Source organism: Pseudophryne corroboree (genome assembly GCF_028390025.1).
Source record: "Pseudophryne corroboree isolate aPseCor3 chromosome 3 unlocalized genomic scaffold, aPseCor3.hap2 SUPER_3_unloc_40, whole genome shotgun sequence".
Classification (NCBI taxonomy): domain Eukaryota; kingdom Metazoa; phylum Chordata; class Amphibia; order Anura; family Myobatrachidae; genus Pseudophryne; species Pseudophryne corroboree.
Window position 1 is genome coordinate 866,824 of NW_026967531.1, and position 23,169 is coordinate 889,992.

At 47.9% G+C, this 23,169-nt stretch overlaps 1 protein-coding gene across 1 annotated transcript in view; it reads right to left on the reverse strand.

Annotated features, from left to right (window-relative positions):
- Nucleotides 1–4,158: 4,158 nt before the first annotated feature.
- LOC134984216 (oocyte zinc finger protein XlCOF6-like) overlaps nucleotides 4,159–23,169 on the reverse strand; it is a 196,217-nt gene continuing 177,206 nt past the window's right edge. The window contains exon 3 of the mRNA XM_063949846.1: nucleotides 4,159–6,182. Coding sequence (XP_063805916.1) covers nucleotides 5,143–6,182 — 1,040 coding nt within the window. The 3' untranslated portion in view covers nucleotides 4,159–5,142. The remainder of the gene's footprint in view (nucleotides 6,183–23,169) is intronic.

Here is a 23,169-nt window from a genome sequence, read left to right on the forward strand (position 1 = left end):
GCCTAAGGCCTTAGCCCAAGTTAAATCCATAAAGTTTCCTGCAGCTCCACTGTCGACAAAAGCCGACACCAAAGAACTAAGGCTGCCAAAGGAAACCTTAACTGGGACTAAAAGGGAGTTATTCGAGGAGATAAGCTGCAGACCTAGGTGAAGCCCCTCACAATTCACCTGGTCAAAGCGTTTCCCGACTTGTTCGGACAGTTAGGAGCAAAATGTCCCTTACCCCCACAGTACAGACAAAGACCAGAATTTTGCCTTCTGGCTCTTTCCTCAGGAGACAGCAGAGAGAGACCCATCTGCATGGGCTCCTCTACGTCTTCAGGAATGGAATATAAACACGGACTTGATCTTACAGGTGCTCCTCTTTCAGCCCTCCGCTCTCTGAGACGCCGATCAATCTTAATAGAAAGCTCCATGAGTTTATCGAGTGTCTCAGTAGCGGGGTACTGGAGGAGACTGTCTTTTATAGACTCTGATAAGCCGAGGCGAAACTGACTGCGCAGGACTGGGTCATTCCAGCCACAGTCGTTTGACCAACGGCGAAATTCAGTACAATAAACCTCTGCAGGATTTCTACCTTGTTTGAGAGCGCGCAGCTGACTTTCAGCAGACGCCTCTCTATCTGGGTCATCGTACAAAAGCCCTAAAGACTTAAAAAAAAGTCTACTGACAACAACGCAGGATCCTCTGCCTTTAAACCAAATGCCCAGGTCTGAGGATCCCCCTGGAGTAAAGAAATAATAATCCCAACCCGCTGAGATTCAGTACCAGAGGCAGTTGGTCTTAAACGAAAATAAAGTTTACAGGATTCTTTAAAATTAAAAAATCTTTTCTATCACCAGAAAAACGGTCAGGCAAATGCATCTTTGGTTCAGGGACTACCCTTGGGGAGGCTCGCAAAAGATCTTCCTGCGACTTCACCCGAAGAGAAAGTTTCTGAACCATCTGAGTAAGTTCTTGAATCTGATTGACTATGAGCTGACCAGGATTCGGCCCTAAACCAGTCGGATTCATGAGGCCAAAAAACCTTAATAAAACTGAATGAAAATGAAAAAATTAAACCCTGTTTAATTTAAATTTTTGGTTTGGCCGGTAATAATGTTATGATTCCAGCACTCCTGGTCAGAGGAGATCTTATGGCAAGGACCGGAGCACTGGAACGGAATGCTGGAAAAGGGAATAGCCCCTGGCGCCCTAACTCGGTTGTCTTACCCGTGCTGTCAGAAATCCCTTGCGAGACTATGGTTTCTTGAGCCCTTGGCAGCCGCATTTGAAGGGCGGATTATGTCTGCCCAACTCCGATGCCCCCCGGTCTTAGTGAGAGACAAAGGGAAATCCGAGACAGGATGATAACAAGAGGCCCTCTAACTAAACAAACAGGCCAGGGGCTACGAGCTAACTAAAAATCTAAAGTATGTGCGGAGAAACCGCCAGGGAAAAGGACAACCAAAATCCACTTGTCCAATACTCCTACCCGCCACCGCCGAATACCAGAGTGGACCTGTGGAAGCGGAACCCTCCGCAAATGCTCCAAACACAAAATATAAAGGGTAAAGCGGCCGAGCCGCTACACACTGCAGAGCCGCGACTCACGAACACCACTGGATGTTAAACGGTGATCAGTCAGGACTCCAGGGACGAGATGATAACTCCCGAGTACAGGACTTCAGAGGACTGGAATGACCGGATACAGCAGGACTGGAAACGGACTCTCAGCAAACAAAGGCAGCATGCAGGAAGCTATTACCGGCGTCTGTGAGAAGCCCTGGGAGTGTACTTAACAGGGAGTCCTCCAATCAGCTGTTTAGAGGCTGATTGGACTAAATGCCGTGCAGCTGCCTTGCTGCACGGCCAGAGAACAGGTGAACGCATTAAATCCTAAAACCCGGCAACGGGGAAAGCGGTCCGCCAGTGGCGTCCCCGTTGCTAGGGTCCGTGCGGCTTCAGCGCGCCCGGTGTCTAGCGTTGCTAGGGAGCAGGAGGCTGTACGTGCACGGCGTCCCTAGTTGCTAGGCACCGGGTCGCGCGGACAAGCGGACCCCGGCGCCTAACAGTAGGCTGCTAGAAGATTGCCAGAAAGGGGGCGTTACTGGGTGTCAACTGACCATTTTCAGGGAGTGTTTGCAAAAACGCAGGCATGTCTGAAAAATCGCAGGCATGGCTGGGCGGGTGTATGACGTCAAATCCAGACACGAATAGGCTGAAGTGATCGCTAGTGCTGAGTAGGTTCAGAGCTACTCAGAAACTGCACAAACTGTTTTTGCAGCGCTCGGCTGCACATGCGTTCGCACTTCTGCCAAGCTAAAATACACTCCCAAGTGGGCGGAGGCATAGCGTTTGCACGGCTGCTAAAACTAGCTAGCGAGCGATCAACTCGGAATGACCCCCACAGTCCCTTGCCATGGTAATGTGAGATATATGCGCACACACACACAGGAAAATGTCAGCTTCCCCCACAGCACCGTCAGAGTGTCACAGAGTATGAGGGACAACCCACACAGTGCCCTATCTGCCTAATATTATGATAAAAGCCCGGCGCTGACCAGCTACCCTCAATAGGGTAGCTAGTACCATTTAATTACACTCCCCCCTCTATAACCCCCTGGTACCGCAGAGGTTTGCTGGAGTTGTCTGGAGGGGCAGCGCTTCTCTGTCAGCATCCTGTAGTGAGATCTGCAAGGAGAAAATGGCGCTGGTGAGCTGCTGGGTCTGCCCTGAGTGGAAGCCCCGCCCCCCTGTAATGACGCGCAGCTTCCCGCCCTTTTGTTTATACTGGCCTTGTGGTATTATGTCTGAGAGTGGGATACAGCCCCAGTCAGACCAGTGTAGGGTAGTCTTATTGGCTTCCGAACACCCCTCATAGGGCAGAAAAATATGTTGCTGAGCCTTGCAGGAGCGCAGCCTGCAACCAGAGCTGCGCTCCCACCCTTGTGCTGCCATACCCGCCGGTGACCCACTAACTGGGACGCCGGCGCTGTACTTACCACTCTTCATGTCTTCTGGCTGTTAAGGGTGGCGGCGTGCTGCGGGAGTGTGCGGTCGCCATGGTGGGGCTTGCGGACATTTCCCTCAGGAGCTCAGTGTCCTGTCAGTGGAGTAATGGAGCCATTAACTCTGTATTAATTCGGCCATTCTCCCCCCTAAGTCCCATGAAGCCGGCAGACTGGTGCCAAACAGCCTCCTGTAAAATAACAAACTCTAGAACACAATAAAACTAAGAAAACTCCTAGGAGCCCCCCTAGCTGTGACCGGCTCCTTCGGGCACATAAACTAAACTGAGTCTGGTAGGAGGGGCATAGAGGGAGGAGCCAGCACACAGTGTTAAACTCTTAAAGTGTCCTTGGCTCTTAGTGAACCAGTCTATACCCCCACGGTACTAAATGGAACCCCAGTATCCTCTAGGACATAAGAGAAATATCCTTAAAGCACAGAAACAATTCAAGTTACATTATAGTATTGCAGGTAAGTAAAACAGATACATATCAGGAGCCAAAAGCCTATGGGGGTCATTCAGACCCAGCCGCAATAGCGGCCCGCAGCAGTTTGCTGGTGGTGGCAAAATACACATGCGCAGCGGCCACGCAGACACACACATTGCGGTCGCATCCCTGAGGTGTGAACGCGGGCGGGCCGGGACCATTCTCCGGGGGGCTGTGATGTCACATCTGCGATCATCTCTGATTAACCCCCTATAAGCTTCCAGAGTGCACCTCACATCTCATCTTTTCCAAGTTACTACAAATGATATGAGATCGGTAGCAGCACTACTTTCAGGATTATTACACAGAACACACACAACTACTGCCAGTCCTGTCTCTCCCACTACTGCCAGTCCCGTCTCCCCTCACTACTGCCACCGACCTAGTCTCCCACCACTACTGCAACCCACCCTGTCTCCCCCCACTACTGTCACCCCCCCACTACTGCCACCCGCCCCACCTCCCTGACACCTTAGCTCTGCTTGGGGACAAGATTCTCAGAGTCACTGCCTCCTGCAGTCCCTACTACTACTAACCACCCTGTCTCCCTCCTCTATTGCCATCCGCCCTGTCTCCCCCTAGTACTGCCGCCCACCCTGTCTCCCCCCACTATTGCCACCCACCTTGTCTCCCCACGGCTACTGTCACCCGCACTGTCTCCCCCCACTACTGCCAGCCACTGTGTCTCCCCCCGACACCTCAGCACTGCTTGAGGACAATATTACCCACTGACAGTGCCTTCGGCAGGCCCCACTACAGCACTAGTGCCACCACTCTGTCTCCCCCTCTGACATCTCAGCACTGCTTGGAGATTCTTGGTACTGCTGGTAAGAGTCCTTCATCTGCAGATGGAAGTAAGAAAGCAGGGCAGTAATGAGGCAGAAGCTGCTTCTGTTACCATGGATCCTGATCATGTAGGATTGGGAGTCAGTAAGATTATGTAATAGAGTCACCATCTTACAGGCAGCCGGTGAAGGGAGTAGAGAATGGGTGTTATGTGGCAGGAACGGGCTGGTTAGGTAACAGACTGGCTGCTGCAATCTGTACAAGCTACAAGCGGTGCAATTCTATTGCTAGGAGATCCAGGTAGAGGACATTGCAGTAGTCTATGTGTGATGATACAAGTGTATGTATGACTGTAGGTAGATCTTCTGAGGGAAATAAGTGCTGGAGTCTGGCTCTGTTCCTCAGATGAGGATCTGATTGTGGCTGATACGTGATGTCTAAGTTTCACTCCACAATCCAGGACACCAAGATTCCACACATGATCCGCATTTTGTAACTCTGAACCTCCAAGCGTAAGTCTGGTTGGTTTGCAAAGCTGAACTGTAGCCCTGCCCTTTGTTGGTGAGCTTCTATCTTATGATAGACCTGTTTCACCAGGACTGAGTCACAGCCAACTGGCATCACCCACACCTGGAGCTCAACTAGACAACCATTTAGGATTGGTACTGGGTTCTCAGTACCCTGAGCAAAAGACAGATCATCTTCATAGCAGTGGTAGATGAGTACATGACGTCTGATTATTTCACCATGCGGTAGCATGTATATTGCAAAAAGCATAGGAGATAGGATAAGAATCTTGAAGAACATCATATGGCAATAAGTATACCCCAGAAGATTAAAATGGTTTCTCACCTGACTGATGTCTACAAGAGCTGATTTACTTCTCAGAGTATGGAAATGGCTTCTCACCTGTGTGACTTCGAAGATGTGTATAAAGTTGTGATTTCCAGGTAAAACATTTCCCACACTCAGAGCAAGAAAATGGCTTCTCACCTGTGTGACTTCTCTGATGTTTAACAAGATCTGATTTGTATGCAAAACATTTTCCACACTCAGAACATGGAAATGGATTCTCACCTGTGTGACTTCGCTGATGTTTAACAAGATTTGATTTCTGTGTAAAACATTTCCCGCATTCAGAGCAAGAAAATGGCTTCTCACCTGTGTGAGTTCTCTGATGTTTAACAAGATCTGCTTTGCGTGCAAAACATTTCCCACACTCAGAACATGGAAATGGCTTCTCACCTGTGTGAGTTTTCTGATGTTTAATAAGATCTGATTTCTGTGTAAAACATTTCCCACACTCAGAACATGGAAATGTATTCTCACCTGTGTGACTTCGCTGATGATTAACAAGATGTGATTTCTGTGTAAAACATTTCCCGCACTCGGAGCAAGAAAACGGTTTCTCACCTGTGTGACTTCTCTGATGTGTAACAAGATGTGATATCCGTGTAAAACATTTCCCACACTCAGAACATGGAAATGGCTTCTCATCTTTGTGACTTTGCTGACGTGCAACAAGATGTGATTTCCGTGCAAAACATTTCCCACACTCAGAACATGGAAATGGCCTCTCACCTGTGTGACTTCTCTGATGTATAACAAGATGTGATTTCTGGATAAAACACTTCGCACACTCAGAGCAAGAAAATGGGTTCTCACCTGTGTGACTTCTGTTATGTATAACAAGATGTGATTTCTGGATAAAACATTTCCCACACTCAGAACATGGAAATGGCCTCTCACCTGTGTGACTTCTCTGATGTATAACAAGATGTGATTTCTGGATAAAACACTTCGCACACTCAGAGCAAGAAAATGGCCTCTCACCGGTGTGACTTCTCTGATGTTTAACAAGATCTGATTTCTGTGTAAAACATTTCTCACACTCAGAACATGGAAATGGCCTCTTACCTGCCTTAGCTGGCTGATGGATAATAAGCTTTGTGTTCTGTATAAAACATTTGGCATCTATAGAACAGGGAAACTCCATATCTACTGTCAGAGCTGTAACAGATGCACCAATATCAGAGTGATCAGGAGAACATTTCCCAGGATCAGAGGGATCAGCTGATAGAGCTGGATGTATAATTGGGGTAATGGGGTTATCTCCTGGAGAATCCTGTCTACTGTCATTATCATTTATGTCACAATCCGGGGATAACATTAGATGTCCTTCTGTGATATTCCTGCTTGTGTGTCCATCTGCTGGAAATAAAATACATTAAGGAAATGTGACATTTTCTGTAACAATATTAATCTTGTAAACAATAGGAGAAGACGACTCTCTGGGACACTTAATTGTAAATGTGTGTATATAATAAAACATAACTTTTAATGAAGCTTTATAATATTGTGTCAGACTATCATTGTGTCCACCCTCCTGAGAACACTCACAATAACAAATGTAATATTATAACAAGACTTAGATATATCTCTCTCTTGTACTGGTAACTAACCATGAAGAATAAATGGAGATGTAGTCACTCGGCAAGTCCTATGTCAGCACCAATGTAAAACAATGGATGGGGAACATATCGTATGAACTGGAGATTCTAGCTGAACAATAACATCAGTCGTATAAGCTAATGGGTCAGAGAAATGTCTCCTAACGTTACTCCTGGAAGCATTGGTAAGGAAGCATTCCTTTATGTGTGTGCTCATACGCTGGTAAGCCTGTACAAGTGTTACTAACCCTTATATAAAGTATATTGCTACAGCAGAGTAGGTGTGGAACAAGGTACTTTACATGCAATACGCCATATGATACCCTGTAATCATCATCATCTTCTAGGTTATAATCCACTCTTACACCCCCATCATCAGTGTTTTACCTCTATTCTCTCAATAGTAATAAGGATGATGTGTGTACGATAAGTATGATATAGAGAATGACATATCAGAATCTATACAGCTGCCGCCATACTTCTGCTTCTCATACGTGTGCTACTGGCAACAGTAAACATCTGAGTGAGAGTGCAGGGAAGACAGCAGAGTCTGATGAGAAAGAGATTGGATCTGCCTTTGCAGGGATGTACCACACTTGTTAGTATATAAAATAATAAATAAGAGGTCCGTGGCCTGAGTCCATCTAGATGTGTTTTCTGGATCTCTCCTCACTAAGGGGCTTCTTATCTACCTTACCTGATAGCTTACCATGCCTTCAAAAAAGGTTAAGAAGGTACCAAATCGGCCCCACCTGTGCATCTGTTTGGTACCTCAAATTCAGTTGGTCCTTCTGAGACTGATACAACATCATCTGCTTCTTCTTGTCAGACGCACAGCCCAGCTGTAATGGCTGAAGACATCTTAAGACACTCTAGATGGTCCTGTTACTCTACGCTCTATACATTCTATGTTATCTAGATTTAAGGACTGAAATAACCTCAGAACTTAACTCTAATATTCAAGCTTTGAGGTCCAGTATCAGTGAGATTGGCACTCATACAGACTAAGATGAAAGAGATTGTTGCGTCTCACAAAGATCTGATTTCAGCACATGACACCCTTCAGGAAGACCTGGTCTCTATTCGTGATAAAGTCATTGATTTAGAAGACTGGTCTCGGAGAAATAATATCAGAATAATGGGCGTTCCGGATTCTGTTACAAATGCAGAGCTTTATGATTATGCCACGGTACTCTTTTCAGAAACTTTCACCGAAGGCTTCTGCTGCTGACCATCTTATTGATAGGATCCATAGACTCCCAAAGTCCAAACAGGCCTCTATCCAAGCACACTCTGCTCGGGGTCCACTTTTTCACATTAAAGAACGCATTCTACAAGCCGCTTTGTCTTCCTCATCCACAGCTTAGTGCCTGGATAATCTGCGCTATTTCCGTATATTTCTCCTGTGACGCTGGCCAAAAGGCATCTATTCCACCCAAGGAAATGTGCAATACAAATGGGGCTTTCCTACTAAGCTTATTGTAATGCGATACGGCGCCTTCACAGTGATACCTTCACCCGAGGATGGCCCTGCTATTCTGAAAAAGTGGGACATTCCTGTTGACAGCCCTTCATGACACTTTACCTAAACCATTACCGGAGGAGTTGTCTTTCATCTCGAAGTAATATGCTAAAGGAGTAAGACTGTTACAGACACTCAGAGTCTGTTTCCTACTGTAACATGTGCCAACTGGGACTAAGTTACTGGGCATGGATCTATTTTTGGCCCAGATTTATTTGCTCTTGTTATGGGTATAAAACGTATATTTTTATCTTTATTTCCTGTGCTATATAATTGCTATATGGTCTGACATTCTTTCCACTGTTACGTTTCATAATATCTTTCTAGAATGTTTGGGTGTTCAGGTAAAGCATGACTGATTCATGTAACTTCCTGTTGCCCTTATAACTGTGTTGGTAGAACCTACATTGGATATCAGGCCAGGCTCTTGGACTTTACCTCCTTTGGATACATTGGTTACATTGAGATTTGATATTTCTTTCTACAATTGTTACTATGCTGACTAGATTTTGCACTCTCGTATGGCTACTTGGGGTAGTCGGTGGGTTTCCCTTTTAGGCCCGACCACCACCTTTTTCTACCTTTCTGTCACGGTACCCTAGTGACGGAATCTATAGCTCCTTTACGGACGCTATTTCTGTTTGTCTCCCATATTTGTTCCCTATTTTATTTCTTATGTTGATAGTTTGAAGTATGCACACGCCCTACAGACTCTATTGGACTTTACACAGATGGTCCTAGATGTTTCATAGCATGATCTGATCTCTCTCTATCACGGCGACGTTTTTAAGTCTTAATGTAAAAGGTCTTTATTCTCCCCGTAAGAGACGTCTTGCATTAAAATATTTCGCTGACCAGAAGGCGGCGGTGGTAGCCACTCAGGAATCACATGTTCCATTGCACTCTCCCCCTCAGTTTACCAATAACTACCCAACCTGCTCTATCTCCTGTGGTGTAGCCATCATTTCCCATAGATACTGCCCCTTTCACCTGGAAAGCAAGTGGGTGGATTGCAATGGTAGATATTGGATTCTAGTTAGGAAAATTCATTATAAATGTGTCACCCTCACTTCTCTCTATGCTCCCAATGCCAGACAGCCCCGATTTCTTAGAGAGAAAAGGCCATCAATCAAGTGCGAGGGGACAGGTAATAAACACAGAATGTGCAGGATTCTGAATGTGAGGGAAGAGCAGGAGTATAATAGGGGCTGATGGCTCCTGATGTATGAGATACACCAGAGAGTGTGGGGAGGAGACTGGTCAGATCTCTGGGCTGGTAACACACAGTGACATGATGTGAGGGGGAGAGCAGGAGTATAATAGGGGCTGATGGCTCCTGATGTATGAGATACACCAGAGAGTGTGGGGAGGAGACTGGTCAGATCTCTGGGCTGGTAACACACAGTGACATGATGTGAGGGGGAGAGCAGGAGTATAATAGGGGCTGATGGCTCCTGATGTATGAGATACACCAGAGAGTGTGGGGAGGAGACTGGTCAGATCTCTGGGCTGGTAACACACAGTGACATGATGTGAGGAGGAGAGCAGGAGTATAATAGGGGCTGATGGCTCCTGATGTATGAGATACACCAGAGAGTGTGGGGAGGAGACTGGTCAGATCTCTGGGCTGGTAACACACAGTGACATGATGTGAGGGGAGAGCAGGAGTATAATAGGGGCTGATGGCTCCTGATGTATGAGATACACCAGAGAGTGTGGGGAGTAGACTGGTCAGATCTCTGGGCTGGTAACACAGTGACATGATGTGAGGGGTGAGCAGGAGTATAATAGGGGCTGATGGCTCCTGATGTATGAGATACACCAGAGAGTGTGGGGAGGAGACTGGTCAGATCTCTGGGCTGGTAACACACAGTGACATGATGTGAGGGGAAGAGCAGGAGTATAATAGGGGCTGATGGCTCCTGATGTATAAGATACACCAGAGAGAGTGGGGAGGAGACTGGTCAGATCTCTGGGCTGGTAACACACAGTGACATGATGTGAGGAGAGCAGGAGTATAATAGAGGCTGATGTCTCCTGATGTATGAGATACACCAGAGAGTGTGGAAAGAAGACTGGTCAGATATCTGGGCTGGTAACACACAGTGACATGATATGAGGGGGAGAGCAGGAGTATAATAGGGACTGATGGCTCCTGATGTATGAGATACACCAGAGAGTGTGGGGAGGAGACTGGTAAGATCTCTGGGCTGGTAATAATAAGATTTTACTTACCGGTAAATCTATTTATCGTAGTCCGTAGTGGATGCTGGGACTCCGTAAGGACCATGGGGAATAGCGGCTCCGCAGGAGACAGGGCACAATAATAAAAGCTTAAGGATCAGGTGGTGTGCACTGGCTCCTCCCCCTATGACCCTCCTCCAAGCCTCAGTTAGGATACTGTGCCCGGACGAGCGTACACAATAAGGAAGGATTTTGAATCCCGGGTAAGACTCATACCAGCCACACCAATCATACCGTACAACTCGTGATCTGAACCCAGTTAACAGTATGATAAATACAAAGGAACCTCTGAAAAGATGGCTCACAACAATAATAACCCGAATTTTTGTAACAATAACTATATACAAGTATTGCAGACAATCCGCACTAGGGATGGGCGCCCAGCATCCACTACGGACTACGAGAAATAGATTTATCGGTAAGTAAAATCTTATTTTCTCTGACGTCCTAGTGGATGCTGGGACTCAGTAAGGACCATGGGGATTATACCAAAGCTCCCAAACGGGCGGGAGAGTGCGGATGACTCTGCAGCACCGAATGAGAGAACTCCAGGTCCTCCTCAGCCAGGGTATCAAATTTGTAGAATTTAGCAAACGTGTTTGCCGCTGACCAAGTAGCTGCTCGGCAAAGTTGTAAATCCGAGACCCCTCGGGCAGCCGCCCAAGATGAGCCCACTTTCCTTGTGGAATGGGCTTTTACTGATTTTGGCTGTGGCAAGCCTGCCACAGAATGTGCAAGCTGAATTGTACTACAAATCCAACGAGCAATCGTCTGCTTTGAAGCAGGAGCACCCAGTTTGTTGGGTGCATACAGGATAAACAGCGAGTCAGATTTTCTGACTCCAGCCGTCCTGGAAACATATATTTTCAAGGCCCTGACAACGTCAAGCAACTTAGAGTCCTCTAAGTCCCTAGTAGCCGCAGGTACCACAATAGGTTGGTTCATGTGAAATGCAGAAACCACCTTAGGTAGAAATTGAGGACGAGTTCTCAATTCTGCCCTGTCAGAATGAAAAATTAAGTAAGGGCTTTTATATGATAAAGCCGCCAATTCTGACACACGCCTGGCTGAAGCCAAGGCTAACAGCATCGTCACCTTCCATGTGGGATATTTTAAGTCCACAGTGGTAAGTGGTTCAAACCAATGTGACTTTAGAAAACTCAACACAACATTGAGATCCCAAGGTGCCACTGGAGGCACAAAAGGAGGCTGTATATGCAGCACCCCTTTTACAAATGTCTGAACTTCAGGTACTGAAGCCAGTTCTTTCTGGAAGAAAATCGACAGGGCTGAAATTTGAACCTTAATGGACCCTAATTTTAGGCCCATAGACAGTCCTGTTTGCAGGAAATGAAGGAAACGACCCAGTTGAAATTCCTCTGTAGGGGCCTTCTTGGCCTCACACCACGCAACATATTTACGCCAAATGCGGTGATAATGTTTTGCGGTTACGTCCTTCCTGGCTTTGACCAGGGTAGGGATGACTTCTTCTGGAATGCCTTTTTCCTTCAGGATCCGGCGTTCAACCGCCATGCCGTCAAACGCAGCCGCGGTAAGTCTTGGAACAGACAAGGCCCCTGCTGTAGCAGGTCCTTTCTTAGAGGTAGAGGCCACGGTTCGTCCGTGAGCATCTCTTGAAGTTCCGGGTACCAAGTCCTTCTTGGCCAATCCGGAACCACGAGTATAGTTCTTACTCCTCTCCTTCTTATGATTCTCAGTACTTTTGGTATGAGAGGCAGAGGAGGGAACACATACACTGACTGGTACACCCACGGCGTTACCAGAGCGTCCACCGCTATTGCCTGAGGGTCCCTTGACCTGGCGCAATATCTGTCCAGTTTTTTGTTTAGACGGGACGCCATCATGTCCACCTTTGGTTTTTCCCAACGGTTTACAATCAGGTGGAAGACTTCTGGGTGAAGTCCCCACTCTCCCGGGTGAAGGTCGTGTCTGCTCAGGAAGTCTGCTTCCCAGTTGTCCACTCCCGGAATGAACACTGCTGACAGTGCTATCACATGATTTTCCGCCCAGCGAAGAATCCTTGCAGCTTCTGCCATTGCCCTCCTGCTTCTCGTGCCGCCCTGTCTGTTTACGTGGGCGACTGACGTGATGTTTTCCGATTGGATCAACACCGCCTGACCCTGAAGCAGAGGTTTTGCTTGACTTAGGGCATTGTAAATGGCCCTTAGTTCCAGAATGTTTATATGAAGAGATGTTTCCATGCGTGATCACAAGCCCTGGAAATTCCTTCCCTGTGTGACTGCTCCCCAGCCTCTCAGGCTGGCATCCGTGGTTACCAGGATCCAATCCTGAATGCCAAATCTGCGGCCCTCTAGTAGATGAGCACTCTGCAGCCACCACAGGAGAGACACCCTTGTCCTTGGCGACAGGGTTATCCGCTGATGCATCTGAAGATGCGAACCGGACCATTTGTCCAGTAGATCCCACTGAAATGTTCTTGCATGGAATCTTCCGAATGGAATCGCTTCGTAAGAAGCCACCATTTTTCCCAGGACCCTCGTGCACTGATGCACTGAGACCTGGCCTGGTTTTAGGAGGTTCCTGACTAGCTCGGATAACTCCCTGGCCTTCTCCTCTGGGAGAAACACCTTCTTCTGGACTGTGTCCAGAATCATTCCTAGGAACAGTAGACGTGTCGTTGGAATCAGCTGCGATTTTGGAATATTTAGAATCCACCCGTGCTGACGTAACACTACCTGAGATAGTGCCACTCCGACTTCTAACTGTTCCCTGGTCCTTGCCCTTATCAGGAGATCGTCCAAGTAAGGGATAATTAAGATGCCTTTTCTTCGTAGAAGAATCATCATTTCGGCCATTACCTTGGTAAAGACCCGAGGTGCCGTGGACAATCCAAACGGCAGCGTCTGAAACTGATAATGACAGTTTTGTACTACAAACCTGAGGTACCCTTGGTGAGAAGGGTATATTGGGACGTGGAGATAAGCATCTTTCATGTCCAGAGACACCATATAGTCCCCTTCTCCCAGGTTCGCTATCACTGCTCTGAGTGACTCCATCTTGAATTTGAACCTTTTTATGTAAGTGTTCAAGGATTTCAGATTTAAAATTGGTCTCACCGAGCCGTCCGGCTTCGGTACCACGAACAGCGTGGAATAATACCCCTTTCCCTGTTGTAAGAGGGGTACCTTGATTATCACCTGCTGGGAATACAGCTTGTGAATGGCTTCCAAAACTGCCTCCCTGTCGGAGGGAGACTTTGGTAAAGCAGACTTCAGGAACCGATGAGGGGGAAACGCCTCGAATTCCAGTTTGTACCCCTGCGATACTACCTGTAGAATCCAGGGATCCACTTGCGAGTGAGCCCACTGCGCGTTGAAATTCTTGAGACGGGCCCCCACCATGTCTTAGTCTGCTTGTAAAGCCCCAGCGTCATGCTGAAGACTTGGCAGAAGCAGGGGAGGGCTTCTGCTCCTGGGAAGCGGCTGCATGGTGCAGTCTTTTTCCTTTTCCTCTGCCCCGGGGCAGAAAGGAGTGGCCTTTTGCTCGCTTGTACTTATGGGAACGAAAGGACTGAGTTTGAAAAGACGGTGTCTTTTTCTGCTGATGTGAAGTGACCTGGGGTAAAAAGGTGGATTTCCCAGCCGTTGCCGTGGCCACCAGGTCCGATAGACCAGCCCCAAATAACTCCTCCCCTTTATACGGCAATACTTCCATGTGCCGTTTGGAATCCGCATCCCCTGACCACTGTCGCGTCCATAACGCTCTTCTGGCAGAGATGCACATAGCACTTACTCTTGATGCCAGGGTGCAAATATCCCTCTGTGCATCACGCATATATAGCAATGCATCCTTTAAATGTTCTATAGTTAACAAAATATTGTCCCTATCCAGGGTATCAATATTCTCAGTCAGGGAATCCGACCATGCGACTCCAGCACTGCACATCCAGGCTGAGGCGATTGCTGGTCGCAGTATAACACCAGTATGTGTGTATATACTTTTTAGGATATTTTCCAGCCTATCAGCTGGTTCCTTGAGGGTGGCCGTATCAGGAGACGGTAACGCTACTTGTTTAGATAAACGTGTGAGCGCCTTATCTACCCTAGGGGGTGTTTCCCAACGCGCCCTAACCTCTGGCGGGAAAGGGTATAGTGCTAATAATTTATTAGAAATTAGCTGTTTTTTATCGGGGGAAACCCACACTTTATCACACACCTCATTTATTTCATCTGACTCAGGAAAAACTATTGGTAGTTTTTTCACACCCCACATAATACCCTTCTCTGTGGTACTTGTAGTGTCAGAAAGGTTCAATGCTTCTTTCATTGCCGTGATCATGTAACGTGTGGCCCTACTGGACATTACGTTTGTCTCGTCACCGTCGACACTAGACACAGTATCTGTGTCTGGGTCTGTGTCGACCCACTGAGGTAACGGGCGTTTTAGGGCCCCTGACGGTGTCTGAGACGCCTGGACAGGCACTAATTGATTTGCCGGCTGTCTCATGTCGTCAACAGTTTTTTGCAAAGTGCTGACATTATCACTTAATTGTTTAAATACAATCATCCAGTCAGGTGTCGACTCCCTAGGGGGTGACATCACTAACACAGGCAACTGCTCCGCCTCCACATCATTTTCCTCCTCATACATGTCGACACACGCGTACCGACACACAGCACACACACCGGGAATGCTCTGATAGAGGACAGGACCCCACTTAGCCCTTTGGAGAGACAGAGGGAGAGTCTGCCAGCACACACCAGAGCGCTATATATATATACAGGGATAACCTTATATAAGTGTTATTCCCTTATAGCTGCTGTTTTATCGTTATTTGCTGCCAAAAGTGCCCCCCCTTCTCTTTTTTACCCTGATTCTGAAGCAGGACTGCAGGGGAGAGTCAGGGAGCCGTCCTTCCAGCGGAGCTGTGAGGGAAAATGGCGCTTGTGTGCTGAGGAGATAGGCTCCGCCCCTTCACGACGTCCTTATCTCCCGCTTTTTTGTGTAAAAATGGCAGGGGTTAAAATACATCCATATAGCCCAGGAGCTATATGTGATGTATTCTTTTTGCCACCTAAGGTATATACTGTTATATTGCGTCTCAGGGCGCTCCCCCCCCAGCGCCCTGCACCCTCAGTGACCGGAGTGTGAAGTGTGCTGAGAGCAATGGCGCACAGCTGCGGTGCTGTGCGCTACCTTAGTCTGAAGACAGGATGTCTTCTGCCGCCGATTTCACCGGACCTCTTCGTCTCTTCTGGCTCTGTAAGGGGGACGGCGGCGCGGCTCCGGTGACCCATCCAGGCTGTACCTGTGATCGTCCCTCTGGAGCTAATGTCCAGTAGCCTAAGAAGCCCAATCCACTCTGCACGCAGGTAAGTTCGCTTCTTCTCCCCTTAGTCCCACGATGCAGTGAGCCTGTTGCCAGCAGGACTCACTGAAAATAAAAAAACCTAAACTAAACTTTTATTATAATAGGGGCTGATGGCTCCTGAAGTATGAGATACACCAGACAGTGTGGGAAGGAGACTGGTCAGATATCTGGGCTGGTAACACACAGTGACATGATGTGAGGGGGAGAGCAGGAGTATAATAGAGACTGATGGCTCCTGATGTATGAGATACACCAGAGAGTGTGGGGAGGAGACTGGTCAGATCTCTGGGCTGGTAACACACACTGACATGATGTGAGGGGGGAGCAGGAGTATAATAGGGGCTGATGCCTCCTGAAGTATGAGATACACCAGAGAGTGTGGGGAGGAGACTGGTCAGATCTATGAACTGGTAACACACAGTGACATGATGTGAGGGGGAGAGCAGGAGTATAATAGGGGCTGATAGCTCATCATGTATGAGATACACCAGAGAGTCTAGGGAGGAGACTGGTCAGATCTCTGGGCTAGTAACACACAGTGACATGATGTAAGGGGGAGAGCAGGAGTATAATAGGGACTGATGGCTCCTGACTTCCTCACTGGGAAAATATATATTCCTCATTAGTTTGTACTTACAGAGGAGGGTGTAGTATAAGAGATTGCTGTAGTGACTGAGCAAGGAGAATATGTGACTCTTTTCTGTATTAAATGATTATTACTCACCTTTGCTGATATCTGTAGGGATCTCCTCCTCCTTACACTGCTGATCACCCCTCACATACGTCTCTTCTTCTCCCTCTATATCTTCTGCCTTTATATCAGTCACATACGTCTCTTCTTCTCCCTCTATATCTTCTGCCTTTATATCAGTCACATACGTCTCTTCTTCTCCCTCTATATCTTCTGCCTTTATATCAGTCACATACGTGTCTTCTTCTCCCTCTGAATCTTCTGCCTTTATATCAGTCACATACGTGTCTTCTTCTCCCTCTGTATCTTCTGCCTTTATATCAGTCACATACGTCTCTTCTTCTCCCTCTATATCTTCTGCCTTTATATCAGTCACATACGTCTCTTTTTCTCCCTCTATATCTTCTGCCTTTATATCAGTCACATACGTCTCTTCTTCTCCCTCTGTATCTTCTATCATAATGTCAGTGAGACATTCATCCTAAATAGCCCACAAAACAATATACATTAATAACAGTATAATATCAGTGTATAAGGTACAAAACTTCTCTACAGATCATATAGTGATGGTCACTTTGGTATATTGGTGAGACCCTAAATCCCACCTACCTGATCCTCCTGGGAATACAGAGGACGGGGACATCTCTCTGGGGTATCTCTGTTACTGGGCCCATCTGCAGGAGACACACAGGGACTGAGTATAGTGTATATATGTGATTATCAGGTGATGTGTGTATATAGGGGGCCCCATACCTGCTCTCCCCTGTACAATACATGACAGTCTCCTCTTACCTAGTGATGTGAGGGGCCGGTGATTCTCCATCATCATGTCCTTGTACAGACCCATGTGTTCCTCTATATACTGCCCGTCCTGCATGGAGACATAGACCGTGACATACTGACACCTTATAGACACTGGACACAAACAGTGATACGGTCATCACCCAGACACATCCCCTGGTGTTACTGTATAATGCCCCATTCCCAGCAGTCACCTCTCCAGTCATCACCCAGACACAACCCCTGGTGTTACTGTATAATGTCCCATTCCCAGCAGTCACCTCTCCAGTCATCACCCAGACACGTCCCCTGGTGTTACTGTATAATGTCTCATTCCCGGCAGTCACCTCTCCAGTCATCACCCAGACACGTCCCCTGGTGTTACTGTATAATGCCCCATTCCCAGCAGTCACCTCTCCAGTCATAACCAGGAAAAGTCTCCTGGTGTTACTGTATAATGTCCCATTCCCAGAAGTCACCTTTCCAGTCATCACCCAGTCACATCCCATAGTGTTACTGTATAATGTCCCATTCCAAGCAGTCACCTCTCCAGTCATCACCCAGACATGTCCCCTGGTGTTACTGTATAATGTCCCCTTCCCAGCAGTCACCTATCCAGTCATCACCCAGACATATCCCCTGGCGTTACTGTATAATGTCCCATTCCCGGCAGTCACCACCCAGACACGTTCCCTGGTGTTACTGTATAATGCCCCATTCCCAGCTGTCACCACTCCAGTCATAACCAGGACACGTCCCCTGGTGTTATTGTATAATGTCCCATTCCCAGCAGTCACCTCTCCATTCATCACCCAGACACGTCTCCTGGTGTTACTGTATAATGTCCCATTCCCAGCAGTCACCTCTCCAGTCATCACCCAGGCACTTCCCCTGGTGTTACTGTATAATGTCACATTCCCAGCAGTCACCTCTCCAGTCATCATCCAGACACGTCCCCAGGCGTTACTGTATAATGTCCCATTCCCAGCAGTCACCTCTCCAGTCATCACCAGACACATCCCCTGGTGTTACTGTATAATGTCCCAATGCCAGCAGTCACCTCTCCAGTCATCACCCAGACACGTTCCCTGGTGTTACTGTATAATGTCCCATTCCCAGCAATCACCTCTCCAGTCATCACCTGGACATGTCCCCTGGTGTTACTGTATAATGTCCCATTCCCAGCAGCCACCTCTCCAGTCATCACCCAGACACGTCCCATGGTGTTACTGTATAATGTCCCATTCCCAACAGCCACCTCTCCAGTCATCACCCAGACATGTCCTACGGTGTTACTTTATAATGACCCATTCCCAGCAGTCACCTCTCCAGTCCTCACCCAGACACGTCCACTGGTGTTACTGTATAATGTCCCATTCCCAGCAGTCACCTCTCCAGTCATCACCCGGACACATCCCCTGGTGTTACTGTATAATGTCCCATTCCCAGCAGTCATCTCTCCAGTCATCTCCCAGACACATCCCCTGGTGTTACTTTACAATGTCCCATTCCCAGCAGTCATCTCTCCAGTCATCACCTAGACACATCCCCTGGTGTTACTGTATAATGTCCCATTCCCAGCAGTCACCTCTCCAGTCATCACCCAGACATGTCCCCTGGTGTTACTGTATAATGTCCCCTTCCCAGCAGTCACCTATCCAGTCATCACCCAGACATATCCCCTGGCGTTACTGTATAATGTCCCATTCCCGGCAGTCACCACCCAGACACGTTCCCTGGTGTTACTGTATAATGCCCCATTCCCAGCTGTCACCACTCCAGTCATAACCAGGACACGTCCCCTGGTGTTATTGTATAATGTCCCATTCCCAGCAGTCACCTCTCCATTCATCACCCAGACACGTCTCCTGGTGTTACTGTATAATGTCCCATTCCCAGCAGTCACCTCTCCAGTCATCACCCAGGCACTTCCCCTGGTGTTACTGTATAATGTCACATTCCCAGCAGTCACCTCTCCAGTCATCATCCAGACACGTCCCCAGGCGTTACTGTATAATGTCCCATTCCCAGCAGTCACCTCTCCAGTCATCACCAGACACATCCCCTGGTGTTACTGTATAATGTCCCAATGCCAGCAGTCACCTCTCCAGTCATCACCCAGACACGTTCCCTGGTGTTACTGTATAATGTCCCATTCCCAGCAATCACCTCTCCAGTCATCACCTGGACATGTCCCCTGGTGTTACTGTATAATGTCCCATTCCCAGCAGCCACCTCTCCAGTCATCACCCAGACACGTCCCATGGTGTTACTGTATAATGTCCCATTCCCAACAGCCACCTCTCCAGTCATCACCCAGACATGTCCTACGGTGTTACTTTATAATGACCCATTCCCAGCAGTCACCTCTCCAGTCCTCACCCAGACACGTCCACTGGTGTTACTGTATAATGTCCCATTCCCAGCAGTCACCTCTCCAGTCATCACCCGGACACATCCCCTGGTGTTACTGTATAATGTCCCATTCCCAGCAGTCATCTCTCCAGTCATCACCCAGACACATCCCCTGGTGTTACTGTATAACGTCCCATTCCCAGCAGTCACCTCTCCAGTCATCTCCCAGACACATCCCCTGGTGTTACTTTACAATGTCCCATTCCCAGCAGTCATCTCTCCAGTCATCACCTAGACACATCCCCTGGTGTTACTGTATAATGTCCCATTCCCAGCAGTCACCTCTCCAGTCATCACCCAGACACATCTCCTGGTGTTACTGTATAATGTCCCCTTCCCAGCAGTCACCTCTCCAGCCATCACCCAGACACATCCCCTGGTGTTACTGTATAATGTCCCATTCCCAGCAGTCACCTCTCCAGTCATCACCCAGACACATCCCCAGGTGTTACTGTATAACGTCCCATTCCCAGCAGTCACCTCTCCAGTCACCACCCAGACACATCCCCTGGTGTTACTGTATAATGTCCCATTCCCAGCAGTCACCTCTCCAATCAGCACCTGAATGATCTTGTTGGTGAGTTCCTGGATCTTCTGGTCACTGTGTCACATGTATCAGTGAGTGAGGTGGAGGCACCGTGATGGGGCTCTGGGACCTGCTCAGTCCTCCTGACACACGGGGATGGCTGCTGGGTGTCTCACACTCACCAGATGTCTTCTTCACACCTCTGTGAAATGGAAGAGACATAAATATCACTGTAAATACGCCCAAATCCCCTCACTTCCACAGTCATGTCTCTGTATTATTACAGTAGATAATAGGATTTTGGTACTTACCAGATAAATCCTTTTCTTTGAATCCACAGGGAGCACTGGAGTACTCTTGGGATATGGACGGTGCGATAGCAGGGATAGGCACATTTGAAAATGTAAATGTGTAACCCTCCTTCCCCTTCTATACTCCCAAGATGCCTTAGTGTTTTTTTGCTGAGCCGAATAGGAGCGACAGAGAGGACGAACAATGGAGAATTACATATAACATTATAACATAACGGACAAAGGTGACACAACAATAGATAACAATCACCTTACATTTGAATAAGTCAGTGAAATTGTGTTACCATAAGAACTATTGAACTTACCACCAGCCAGGAGAAACTGCTCTGGGTGGGCGTCCAGTGCCTCCTGTGGGTGCAAAGAAAAGGATTTATCTGGCAAGTACCAAAATCTTGTTTTCTTTTTCATCCACTAGGGGTCACTGGAGTACTCTTGGGACGTACAAAAGTTTCCCCCTTCGGCGGGACAGCGGTTTGGCACCTGTAACACTAGACGGCCAAAGCTAGAAGCTGATGCCACAGAATTATCAAACTTGTAAAAGCGCACAAATGTGTGCACTGATGGCCATGTAACTGCACAGCAAGGTTGCGCCGTAGAAGCTCCACGACCTGCTGCCCATGACATTCCCACAGAACGCGTGGAATGTGCTAAAACAGATGCAGTCGGTGTTAGACTAGCATGAAAGTGCACCTGATGAATGGTCAGGTTAATCTATCTGGTGTTATGATTCCAGTACTCCTGACCGGAGGAGATCTCATGGCAATGGTCAGAGTACTGGAAGGGAATGCTGGTTATGGGAGCGGGAATAGAAAATAGCCCCTGGCGCCCTAACTCCGTTGTCTTGCCCGTGCTGTCAGAAATCCCCTGCGAGACTATGGTTGCTTGAGCCCATGGCAGCCGCGTTTGAAAGGCGAATTAAGTCTGCCCAACTCCGATGCCTTAATGGGAGACAAAGGGAAATCCGAGACAGGGTGATAACAAGGGGCCCTCTGACTAAACAACCAGGCCAGGGGCTACAAGCTAACTGACAAAACCTAAAGTATGTGCGGAAACCCGCCAGGGAAAAGAACAACCAAAATCCACTTGTCCAATACTCCTACCCGGCACCGCCGGATACCAGAGTGGACCTGTGGAAGCGGAACCCTCCGCAAAATGCACCAAAACATAAATAATAAATAATAAAGCGGACAAGCCGCAACACACGGCAAGGCCGTGACTCACGAACACCACTGGATGTTATAAGGTGATTAGTCAGGACTCCAGGAATTAGATGACAAACTTCCGAGTTCAGAGCTTCCAATACTGGAATGACCGGATACAGCAAGACTGGAACAGACTCTCAGCAAACAAAGACAGCATGCAGGAAGCTATTACCGGCGTCTGTGAGAAGCCCTGGGAGTGTATTAAACAAGGAGTCCTCCAATCAGCTGCCAAAAGGCTGATTAGAATAAATGCTGTGCAGCTGCCTTGCTGCCCGGCCAGAGAGCAGGAGAAAACATTAACCCTTAAAGCCTAGCAACGGGGAACACGGTCCGCCAGTGGCGTCCCCGTTGCTAGGGTCCGTGCGGCTCAGCGCGCCCGGCGTCCAGCGTTGCCAGGGAGCCGGCGGCTGTTCGCGTACGGCGTCCCTGGTTGCTAGGCGCCGGGCCGCACCGACGAGCGGACCCCGGCGCCTAACAGTACCCCCCCTTGAGGAGGGGTCAAGGAACCCCTAAAGCCAGGCTTCCAAGGAAACTCCCGAAAAAATGCCCTCTTGAGCCTTGGGGCATGAAGATCCTTATCCAGGACCCAGGACCTTTCCTCTGGACCATAACCTCTCCAGTGAACCAGAAAATAGAGCCGGCCCCTGGACAACTTGGAATCGAGAACCTTCTCCACCAGGAACTCCTGTTGCCCCTGTACATCCACTGGAGATCTTCCCTGAGAGATCTTCCGAGGAAATTTATTGGAAGAAATGTATGGCTTCAACAGGGAGCAATGAAACGTATTACCAATCCGAAGAGATTTTGGTAAACGTAACCGGAAAGCAACTGGGTTAACTTTTTTAATGATATGAAATGGTCCAATAAATTTGGGTCCCAACCTAGCTGAAGATTGTCGAAGTCTAATGTTACGAGTCGACAACCATACCCTATCTCCCACCTTAAAACTGCAAGGACGTCGGAGCCGGTCAGAAAAAAATTTCTCTCGAAAGGCCGCTTTTCTGAGAGCAAGGTGCACTTTTTTCCAAATGGCCCTGAGATGGGAGGTTAAGGTTAGCGAGGAAACTGAGGAATGTTGAAAAAAAGAATTAGCTCTGGGGTGAAAACCAAAAACTGAAAAGAATGGAGACACGTTGGTGGAGGAATGACAAGAATTATTGTAAGCAAACTCCGCCAATGGAAGAAACTCGGACCAATCATTCTGGAGTTTAGCTGAATACAAACGCAAATACTGTTTCAATGATTGGTTAACTCGCTCGGTTTGCCCGTTGGACTGTGGGTGGTAACCAGATGTTAATGATAATCTCATCTTTAATGAAGCACAGAAACACTTCCAGAATTGTGCAATGAATTGTGGACCCCGATCAGAAACAATATCAGTGGGCAACCCATGAAGTCTGAAAACATGGC